We start from the raw sequence: 12,309 nt of genomic DNA on the forward strand, positions 1-12,309 counted from the left end.
TTGAGACTTAATGAACAAACACAGTCGATTTCTATATATAGAACGCTAGTTTCTCAGATTTGGTAGTGCCGAAATAATGTACTGCTTAGTTCATTGTTTCGTAGCAAAGAGCTTGAAAGCAAATATGATCTTGAACATTTAGTTAAATTATTACTTCCTATTTTTTATATTAAAATATATTTTTTCAAATTAAAACACAATACCAAATATTTTAATATTTTATTCCAATTCCATGATATTATAGCATAAATATATAACAAAATTAATATAAATATTTCATTATCTATAGAAAGAGCTGTGTTTAAATGTTTTTGAAAAGTCAACTTCAGTGATTATATTAGTTATATGTTAAAAATCAGTTAATCGCTATAAAAATAATTAATTAATTGCTATAAAAATATTCATGAAATAATACTTATTTTCAATAAAAATAATATATTAGTTATATTGTTCATACAATGGTCCTTCAATAAACCTTTAGAAATTGTTTTTTTTTAGTAAACTCACTTTTAGTTTGAAATCACAGCTACATCACTTACGCGGCTTCATTTTTAATATCCAGTAGCTTTTTTATATCTAGGTGTCAGCTGAGGAAGTAGATCATCGCCCAAACATTCTAATATGTCTATTTAAAGAATCTTCCAAAACATTATTTTATAGGTAGTTTAGAATAGTCAGAGAAACCTATTGAAAAGCGTATGGAATTAAAAAATGATTATGTTGAGAAAAACATAAAAAAACAACCAAGATTTAGTTATTTTCTACTTTTTCTAAGGACATATTTCTTGAACAGCCCTCGTAAAATCTATATATCCAAACATTATAATTTTGTACGTTTGTGTCCATAAAACTGGAAAAGTACTTTATGGATTGACCTACTATTGTTATGTTGTCATGGTAACTATTGTTATGGAACTATTTTATATTTACTATATCCAATGATTTGTTTTCAATTGTGTCGAATATTAAAAATTCTGAGTTCTAAAGGGATCGTATTTATTGCTTTTAGAAAAATAAAGATTATTTCAATTCATAGAGAATGCTGTATTCTATTAATTTGTTTTATTTTAAGAGTTATTTAATTGCATATGATTTCTCTATAAGTATATCTTTGTTAAAATACTTGTATTTACTTCCTTAAAAATTAATGTTGGTTTGATACCAAAGCATACTAAGAAAAAGTTTAAAAATCAAGGTTTTAAATATTTACACATTCGGGGATTGAAAAAAATATTGAAATCAAAAGTCTTTTGCTAAACTTTGAAACATTTATTTAAAATAAACAAATAGTTGATATGTAAGGTATATATTAGAATGTAATGTGATTTAGTGTCTTGCGATTATTTTGTCTGTAAGATAATTAGTATTCATCACGGATGAAAGGATGGTCTTTGTGATCATAGGCACTGAAAATTAAGAAAAACAAAAGATATATTAGTAAGAGCAAATAAAAATTAGTACAAAAAAAAACACTTACTCATCATATGGGCAATATCATCAGCAGACAATTGGAAATCCCAAATGTTAAAGTTTTCCTGGATCCTGGATTTCGTCACAGATTTTGGAATAACAATAAGATTCCTCTGAATACCATATCTATAAATAAACCCATGTTAAAGCACGGACATGATGAAGCAACAACAAGCACAAACCTAATAACAACTTGAGCTGGGGTCTTGCCATATTTGTTAGCGATAGCCTTTATCTTGGGGTCATCCAGCAATTGTGGATCACCTGGTTTGGCCCATGGTCTGTCGGGAGAACCCAATGGGCTGTAGGCGGTGATCACAATATTTTTCGATTGACAGAAATCGATTAGTTTTTGTTGATTGAGGTAGGGGTGAACTTCGATCTGTAAATACATATTGATTAGTTCATTACCATTAGTATAAGGTATAGAGAAATAGATTTAACTTTATAGGAAATTTTGGGAATTTTTCTTCTTGGATCAATAGTTGCAGTTCCAATAAAATTATAGCTCCTGAATGCTAATCTATTAAGAGAGGAATAACCGATATTCAATACACCAGGAATTTTGGTGTAAAATTTATTGTCCAAGTAAGAAAAAATTTGCTAAACTATCATCAATTAGTAACTACCTTGAGGGTTTCTTTTCATTAAAGAAAAAAAAAGTGTAATTATCCGTATAAATGTATTGGCTTAAGACTATTTAGCTAAGATTTTTTTGATATAGTTCATGGATTCAGGAATATACATCCTCGGCTAGTATTTTTAGAAATCATTTGAAGCGTTAAACATTTATTTGTTTTTTTTTATCTCATTGGTCTTTAGGAAAATGTGAAGAGGAAGATGGACGTGAGGGCTCTTTAAATAATGTACATTCCATACTAGCGGGGGATGACTCTATAACTTCAATTCCAGATGTTCTTATATGAATAAACGAGTCAAGGGCAACATCTTATGCCCCAGAAAATTGTTTTATTATACTGTCAGTAGGTCTCTCTTAACCTCTTCTTTTAATTTTAAACGTTTTTATTTTATGCCGTGATATTATCGCCGATGATATAATATTTTTTTGTCAAATATCTTTAAAAAATGTAAATTTGAAACCTTTTATTTGTACATTACATAATGATTTTCCAGATAGAATATTACAAATAATAAGGTTTGCTATATATTTTTGAGTAAACCCAAAATAGATATTCAATAGATTAAATTGAGAATTTGAGATATTAAAGTTGAGATATCTAACTAGCAGATCAATTTGTACACCGAGGAACTTAATGGTATATGGTATATATATATAAATATATAGGGAGACGAAATAAGGTTTCCATTATCTCTCTATCATTTTGGAAGGACTACATAGTAGTATACTTATGAATTATTTATTTAACAGTATATGATTTATAGTTTTTGATATTTGATATAACGTTGTTTTCTTAATAACAAATATATCTCTACCTGGATAGTTGCTGGAGGAATACTGCAGTTGGCCAAAAGCCTCTCGACCTGTTTCTTGTTAAAGTTCGAGATACCAATGGACTTGGTAAGACCCTTTTTGACTAGAGCCTCCATTGCCTTCCACGTGTCGAGATAATCGACGTCACTGAATGCCGCCTTGCCGTCTTCTGTTACTGGGAAAAGCTCGCCATCTTCCTGCGGTAAAATGATCATTGAGTAACTCGTATCTTAACGAGCAAACAATAATTTACCTTTAGGGCGAAGGGCCAATGGATCAAGTACAAATCGAGATACTGAAGGTTTAAGTTTTTCAGTGTGGTTCTGATGGCAGGTTCGACTAGGTCTGGTCTGTGCATTGTGTTCCATAATTTACTGAAAAAAAAAGGGTTAAAAATAAATATATATAACAAGTCCATCAGAAAAATGTGTCTTTTTCCTAGAACTTATTTTATATTTTTTTGTGTTAGTTATGATAACAATATTTTCTTGAATTACTGTATATAAAAAGGGTATTAATATTTATTAGCGTTGGGAACTATCGACTGAAAATAGTAATTATATTTTCAGTCAAATGCACGGTTCCATTGTTTTTTTTTTAATTCGTGATGTCAGACGAAGATGTACCTTTTCCTGTACAAATTGTGAGAGAGGAAAGGACTAAGATAATTGTTTAGAACATTTAATTTAAATGTGCTTATATTTTCCAACGGTAGTATAAGCGAGATGGAGATGTACATATTCCTTCACGTACTAACTTTAAAAAATAATTAATTACTAAATACTATTAATTATCATAGAAAATATATATATATATATATATATATATATTTGTAATTTCATTTTGAACGAAGTAGAATTATTATAATAGAACTTAAACAAAACCTAAAAACTGAAGATGTACAATAACCAAATAAAAATTAAACATATAACTAATCATAGAAAAAAAAACTAATCCATGACATAATTAAAAATGATCGCACCATAACTAATAGAGCTTTTTTAATTAACGGAAATATTTTTTAACAAAAATCGAGAGAGTAATCGAAATATTACCTATTATTGCCATAAAAACAGTTAAAAGTATTTTACTATTTATCATTCCCAATTTTCTTTTTACAATCTTTTTATCTTCTTGAAATCTTGATATACAATCTTGAAAAATATCATTCCAAAATGCTGCTATATTAATATACAATATATTATTAAAAGTACACGACTGAAAAAGTCGACAGTAAATAGTAACAAAATCAGTCGGACCGAAAATAGGGATTGAAACAGTCGATAGTAAAAAGTAGTCAATTACTAAACAGTCGATAGTTCCCAACGCTAATATTTATGGTATTTTTGTAAGACTCGCAAAGATTAAAACTGTTATGTTGGTAACTTTTATGGAAAACTCAAAAAGGGAAACAAAAAATTATATTCTGGTTATAAGGAATAACTTCGTTCCGGTTATAAGGTAAAATGTTGTAACAACAGACTGAGGAAGGTGGACATCCCTCAAACAGATGTCCGTTCTGAGAATGTTCCTAAGTCTTATTTTATAGATAGTTTGGAATAATCAGAGAGTCAGTTTGTTCTCTCTAAGAACTTTTTTCTTGAACAATTCTCGTATATCTTTAAGTTATTCTTCTTCCGTATGTTTGTGTTCGAATAACTAGGAAACTAGTTGAAGAATGGACTTAAAATATTCACGCAACTATGCAACACAATGTTTTTTTTTTTCTGAAACCACAAAGGAAATAAAAAATTGTGAGCCAGAAAGTTGAGTTGTTGAAGAAATAATTTAATATAAAGTTCTAATTCAATCTTAATAAAATGTAATTTTGTATAGATGAAGTCAGTTATGTATATATTGGTATCTGCAAAATTCGAAAAGTAGTAGAATGAATAAGTTAACGTAAACTGGTAACAATAGACTGGTGAATATTTTAATAAAATATAAGGTTCTGTTCTTTCATAATAAGTTACCGATAAAAAAAACAATAGACGCTTAATTGTAATTCTAATTAATTTATAACTTCGAAGTTTTGCTATATAATTTAAATAATTGGCTGGAGCTTTTTTATGGTAAGTTAATAATTAATAGAATGGAGCTAATATTTAATTCATTTAGATTCTTTTCAAAATGTATTTTAGTTTCAATGATATTATTGATCTAGTGTGTTATTTTAGTATTAGGTGTTACACAATATTTATTTATTTATATTGAGCCACAACAGCTGCAATTCTTTCTCGTCTGATAATTACACGCAATGGTGTCTGAATAGTTTCCTGTGGAATATTGTACTATTCCTGTACATCAACATCCGCCCAATATTTCAATGGCGTTGAAGATGTAAATCTACTTTTCACTCTATGATCTAAAACTCTCCATAACAGCTCGATTATCTTCAGATCTGGCAATTGTGCGGACCAAGGGAGAGGTTTAATGATGCTAGAGGACTATAGGAAGTAGACAACACCAATTCATACTAGGGATGTCGGCTACCGATAAAGATATCGATGTTTTCATTGCAACAACAACGAAAAATATTGATATTTTACAAAATATATATCGATGTTTTTAAGAAAAAATTTCAAATATTGATAAATCGGCCTAAAAAAATATCGATATTTCTTAAATATTTTAAAAAGTAACAATACTTTTAACAAACTTTTAAAAGTACCAATTGTAAAAGTGTTAAAAATAATTAAAAGGTTTTTTATAATGTTTAAGAAATATATCTAATTTTTTTAAATATCTAAAATATAAAATATAATAAAAAATATATATAAAATAAATCTGATAATTTTGACATTTTTCTATATTCATTATTTTCAGTACATTATTATACCAATTTTTTTTCAATATATGCTTTTTTAATGTGATACTACATAATACTTGTTAATTCAATTAAATACAATTTCCGTAATAAAAATGTTAAAACGGGTCAATTGAAAAGTCCCCGGCCTGACACATAGATGGCGCTACTAGAATTAAATCCATATGTTTTAGCTAGCCCTAACCCTCAAAAGATGGGTGTATCAATTTGACAGCTATCGGATCATTAGTTTGTGAATTATAGCTTTCTGAGTGAAGCAATTTTTGTTATTGTGAAAAACATCGATAAAAAGAAATTTCGGGTGTTGATAATATATTGCTTTTTGAAGGGAAAAAATAAATTTAAAACAAAAACTTGGCTTGATGCCGAGTTTCCGGATACTGCCCCAGGAAAATCAACCATCAACGATTGGTATGCTAAGTTCAGATATGGTGAAATGAGCACCGAAGACTGTAAACACAGTGGACGCCCAAAAGAGGTTTTTACCGACGAAAACATTAAAAAAGCTTGCTGGGAAGAAATTTTCGTCGAACGAAGAGGTGATCACCGAAACTAATGTCTATTTTGAAGCAAAGGGCAAATCATACAAAAAAAAATGCCAAGAAAAGTGGGAGGGTCGCTATAATCAGTGTATCACCCTTGGAGGGAATTATGTTGAATAAAAGAAACTAATTTTGCAAATAAAATGTGCTTTACTATGGTAAGCCGGTAACTGTTCAATTGACCTGTTATACCCATAAAATATCAGTGATAAGTCAATTAATTTATAAACAAGTCATTTTATTAACAGAAATTTCATACCTAGTTACGTATATTTCCTCTCTCTTGACAGTGCCATCTCCCAACTTAGCGCTTAGGGCAGCCCCAACCTCAGCCTCATTACCGTATATGTGGGCACAATCAATGTGACGGTATCCAATATCCAGGGCATCCTTCACCGCTTGGGTAACCTCACCAGGTTTAGACTGTAAAAATAAATGTGTTTATCACTTATTTAAGCGAATATAACAAGCAATTAAGCTATAGTTAATTGGCTCTAATAATAAATACAATATAAAACATTACAAGTGATACTAATTATAAGTATTAGTTTATAACGATTTGCATGATCTTGATGACCTTATTTAAAATTACGGGAAAGAATATTACGAAACAATGTAATATAAATGTGATAAATAATGAGACTTTGTATTTTGACAGTAATTAAGTAAATTTTGACAAAAAAAAACCTAATATTTTTTTGTACGAGTTAGATATTACTGCTACAGTGAGATGATAATTAAAATGACTAATGTCTAAAAAATATCAAACAAGCGCTCGGTATTAACATTTTTAATATAACATTTAATATACATTATTAATATACATGTTGCGTTTGACATTTATAGATACGACCGAAACCTAGAAAAGCTTCATAAAGGATTATAGACCCGCTAGGATGCCAATGAAGAAATTGTTTTTTATGAGCTGCCTGAGGATTGCGATTAAATAATCGGCTAATATTGATCAAAAAGAGAGTCATTGTTATTCATCACGACAATGCTGATAACATATATTGCAAAACTCTTAATAGAATGGATTTATCATTCGTGATAGAATAATCATTTTACCAGAAAAGTAGCTAACGACTATCCATCAAAACATCGCCTGAATTATTAATTAGTGCTTGAAAAGTGTAGTGAATAAATTTGCTCTGAAAAATATGAAAATCCCGAAATTACGTTCCTCTGAAAGCATTTTAAGGTCCCATCTTAATTTATTTCATTCTTATTGGCCCTAGTTGATATTTTAACATTTTCTATAATTTACTACTGCCCTATACGTTATTATTAATGTTATTAATATATAATAATATGACAAGTTACAGCTCTCTTATCTTATATGTTTTACTAAAAATTATCAAATATTGTATATCGAGAAATGGTAGGAAGTTATAACAGTAACGTAATAAAGAACATAAAATTAATTATAATTAACAGATTTATTTATGAATGAAATGATGTTACAATTACGGCAACCAAACATACAGATAAGACTTAACATTATTTTTACAAATAACATGCCACAATTTAAAAGTAATATGGCCCATCTATAAATGTTGATATCCACAAGGATAGCCACATTTATTACCATACTTAATTTACTGAATTTAAATATGTTAAAATCACTTTTAAAATATTCTGTTTTTTTCTTCGACACATCAAAATTCGAAATTGCGCTAAGAATAAAAAAAGAAACCCCATTTTAAGACCTGATATAAATTAGTGACCATATTATTAAACGATAAGGAAAACAAATATTTGTTATTCTGTCAAAATGTTAACGAAATACATTCTAATTTATTACACCTGTGTTATCCCAAGTTTCAATTAATATGGTCTGATAATATGTAGGATTAGAATGTTTACAACAAAACTGAAAGGAACATTACCAACCGATATTTTAATCCCAACAATGGCATGTCAAAGATCATTATTTCACCTATTGAAAACTAAGACAATAATCGGTAATCGTTGTATTATGATTTCGTGCCGGCTTTTTGACCTTGATTTTCTAGGTACATTTACAAAAACCCGCGAACTAAAATTAATTGACAATTTTCCGTATTTTATCTTTCATTTGACTACTTTTAATTTTTCGCAGTGTATCTTTTTTTCTATTTTAAAAATTAGAAATACATTGACAACATTGCCAAATATACTGTACAAAAACATCGTTGACAAAGACGTAAAATAAAATATTTACTTGAATGAAACTGACATTATATAATTCATTGTAATGTACTTACCTTCCAGGTTCCCAGGCCAAATACAGGAAATTCCTGCCCGTTATTGAATTTGATTTTAGGTACTTTGCCTGCCATTTTTACCACACTAGATAGTCCTGACATATACTGGCCGCGTCTCTTCCTGCGAGAAATATATACACCAACAAACCTGAATAGTTTTTCCAGAACCGTACTCGCGCTTAAACAATTTCAGGAATATATTTTGACCACGTTTTGACGTTTCAATCGGTTTCTTGACGTGAAATATTATGTCGGTTATAATTACTAAATTGTAAATTTGATATATTATTACTTGAGATAGTAATACGTGTCAAATTTTTTATTATGTTTTTATTTCACTATTTTAATTATACATGATCAGGATTATTAGTTCAAACAATACAATACTTTAAAATAATAACTTAAAAAAATAGTTTTCTGTATTATCAACATAAGTATTATTTAAAATAAAGAAAATTAATATTAGTTTTTTTCGTAATATTATATTTTAAAAATTAACAGGAAACTATAAAATAATTAATTGTTTTGATAAGTATATCCTAGCTAGCTAAATTAAATTATCTTTGACACTGAATAATTGAAATCGAATCTGGTGATATTATTTAACAATAAAGGCAAATTATACAATAATTAATTTTATTTTTATTCCCTCACAATAGTATATTTTGTTTCGCATATGTTGTTTAGATAACCTTACGTTATAAAATTAGTAAAAAATGAGCCAGCATACTGATAAGAAAGCTTCAAGTAATGTTTGTTTCCAAAATGTGATCATGATATGATATGTCAAATCAATGTCACAGCCAAATTACGACCCTGTAACTAAGCTAAATTCGGTTACAATTAATCCTTAAGAGTTCTTGTATTTACATTTATTTGTTTATAAAACTTGTTAATTGAAAAGATAATATTATTTTTGATATATGACTATTACGGTGTATTATTTTATATTACATAATGTTTTTTAATGTATGGTATTATCATTCTGTCTATATTAACATAACTTTTTGATTTATTACATAATATTTATGTTAAAATATATGCATTGTGTGTTCTGCTAATATATTACTAATATTTATTCCATGTAATATTTTTAATATGGAAAATTAAACCAGTAGATATATATCCACAATATATATTTGCAATAGAAAGTTTATTTCAGTATCATTTAATCTGAAAAATAATAGATGGACAGGGTTGGTAGTCTTAAGTTTAAGGTCAGCAGAATTTTCCATTAATTTTTTGGTGGGTATAGTCCCAATATTAAAATTTATATTGAGTAGGTCTTTCCTTCTTAGCATCCAGATATTTTTTGGCGGCGATTTCGATTAAACATATCCGCTGGATATTTTCCACTAGATTTTAAAGCAGTTCAATGACAAACTAATCAAATATTGGAGTAAATTGATAAAACCATGTTTTGGTTCAGATAATTACGTGCAAAGTTTAATCTCTTCATAAATTAGATTGTGTTATTAGATAATCTTTATTTATTTGAGTACTTGGGTTTGAAAATTATTTCGTAATATTCAAATAACAACTAAATAATTACAACTAAATTCGAGTATAACAATGAAGTGTTTATTTTTAATGAGCTAATTGAAAAAAGAACTTATGCAACAAATGATTACTGTACTTTTTTCATTAGTTTTTTCTATTACTGGTACTAATCTATTAAGATCTTAGTATTTTTTAATAATCCTATACGTTCTGTTATCTACATAATAATACATATCGCCTACACATACCAAATATGTGGTACCTATAAAGAAAACTTTCACAAAACAAGTAAGTAATTATTACATTAATTAGAAAATCGCTTTTTTTCATGTCAAACATCTTTGTTTAAGCAATTACAATAACATCCTATGATATATCCTCGGTATTACTTTGTGTTCTAAACCAGCAGCCGCTTGTAGGCGTCTAATATAATTTCCAGGCAACCAGAATAAAAAAGGCAACCAGAGGTTGGTTTTAAAAATTTTCCAATATTTACACGACTTAAGAATAAGTCAATCCCACATAAAATGTCTTCTTTCTCTAATTATATGTCAGAAAACAATATACAGTACTAGGGAAACTTTATAATATTAAAAAAATATGTTACTTGATGAAATAGTAAAGTAAGGTTTCAGAGGAATTGAACACAAATATGTTTTTTTTACATTAAAATATTAAAGAAAACGATAAAATTTTAAATTGGTTTCAAGTGTCAGAAATTTGTGACAAATGTCAAACAATGTTTAAAAGTCATTTAGGGTTAAAAATAAAGATATTTAAATCAACCAAATATAATGTGTGAAATACTACGCCAAATATTTGATAATTTAATTACAAATCTTGAATAAACTAAAGAAATTCATAACTATATTTACCTTCCATGTCCCTAAATCAATTGCAGGTTATATACATATAGTAATATACTCTATGGTTATATTTTGCAAAAGGATCGATGTTGGAAGTCTATGTCAAGTCTATGTATAGTCTATAAAACAATTAATAGCAAAACTTGATTTTTGATTTATTATTTTTGAAATACATGAATTTAGTAAGATAGTATAAGATAGTAATAATCAATTTTTAAATATACTTTATGAATTCTATATGTATCTTTTCTTGTTATAAAAGAGATAACAGAAAAGTTTGGCAGGGATATTAAAGCACTTTAACCTAACCCAAAAACATTTCGTCAAAAATTTTTAATTTATCAATTCAGATTCAATTCATAGACATTTGTCAGTTACGTCAGTACAAATATCAATGCAATAGAAGAAATACAATAAATGAATTTAATATATTTTTGTGATAATAGCAGTAATACATCAAGTACAAATATAAAAACCCATTATTTTATCAATATTCATATGTTAATGTCAATGGTGGAATGATTAATATATATTTTGTCATGCAAAATAGTGTCAAAATTCGTTCAATACATTTAATCTTAAGAGTCTTTATACTCATGGTAATGACTATAACCATTATTTATATATATTAATTAATTAATATATATTATTATTTAAATTGTATGTTTTGCGACTTAATTAAATTATAATATTGATGTCATTTCGTTGCTGTTTTGAGTTTTATATAATTGATCCGACATTTTTCTTCAAATGACTTATTACAAAGCGTTACGTATTTATGTCTTTTGAACTTTAAATTAAATTTTAGAAAATGGAACCTTGACTTAACAATATGTTTACAATATGTTTCATTACTGGCATAATTTCTATTTACAGTAATACATTTATATTAACTTAGTTTCGAAATTGTTACAATATTTCAATTTCATCAATTAATTTTTCAGTATCATGAATTTTATCTATTTACAAGTATAATACTATTGGCAGCCTTAAACTTATTATAAATGAAATTTTCCATTCTGACTTTTTATAGCTTCTACCTTTAAAGAACCTATATACATATACTAATATATTAATAATATCAAGAAAAGTCCTGGACAGTCAGATCAAAATGGAGAAATGTTTAAATGGTAAAACTAATAAACAACCAAATCAATAATTTGAAGAAACATTCTTGTTTGATTGCATTGCCATATTGTCAATTTATAGCATTCTTGTGATATATCTATTGAAAATTTAAATGATGCCATAATAAATTAACAATGAAAAAACGTTAAATATTTTGATCAAGTATAAAAATAACTTTAAATCTAAAAATAAATTTAAAACACTTGAAAAAAGTTTGTTACAAAACATACATTTACGTATGATCTCTCTAGAATTTTTTAAAGGTTTATTATGAATC

At 27.4% G+C, this 12,309-nt stretch overlaps 1 protein-coding gene across 1 annotated transcript; it reads right to left on the reverse strand.

The window, feature by feature from the left end:
• Nucleotides 1-1,248: 1,248 nt before the first annotated feature.
• On the reverse strand, nucleotides 1,249-8,673 carry LOC143191618 (aldo-keto reductase 1B). The gene is made up of 7 exons (XM_076396871.1): nucleotides 8,539-8,673; nucleotides 6,552-6,715; nucleotides 3,177-3,297; nucleotides 2,926-3,120; nucleotides 1,653-1,852; nucleotides 1,478-1,596; nucleotides 1,249-1,406 (listed from the first exon to the last, which is right to left on the reverse strand). Exons 1-7 carry the CDS (start codon nucleotides 8,638-8,640, stop codon nucleotides 1,327-1,329), a joined length of 981 nt encoding a protein of 326 aa, XP_076252986.1. The 5' UTR covers nucleotides 8,641-8,673; the 3' UTR covers nucleotides 1,249-1,326.
• Between the last annotated feature and the right edge of the window lie 3,636 nt (nucleotides 8,674-12,309).

This window comes from Rhynchophorus ferrugineus, unplaced genomic scaffold, assembly GCF_030347505.1.
Source record: "Rhynchophorus ferrugineus isolate W39M unplaced genomic scaffold, kcgeb_rfMv2 rfM2, whole genome shotgun sequence".
NCBI classification, from domain to species: domain Eukaryota; kingdom Metazoa; phylum Arthropoda; class Insecta; order Coleoptera; family Curculionidae; genus Rhynchophorus; species Rhynchophorus ferrugineus.

What these genes read in the sequence shown, in the direction of transcription:
- LOC143191618 (XM_076396871.1), bottom strand. Translation starts at nt 8,640, where the DNA reads ATGTCAGGACTATCTAGTGTGGTAAAAATGGCAGGCAAAGTACCTAAA. An exon ending in ATTGGCCCTTCGCCCTAAAG is followed by an intron (nt 3,121 to 3,176) that starts GTAAATTATTGT and finishes ATTTTACCGCAG; the next exon opens with GAAGATGGCGAGCTTTTCCC. An exon ending in TGATATTGCCCATATGATGA is followed by an intron (nt 1,407 to 1,477) that starts GTAAGTGTTTTT and finishes CTTAATTTTCAG; the next exon opens with TGCCTATGATCACAAAGACC.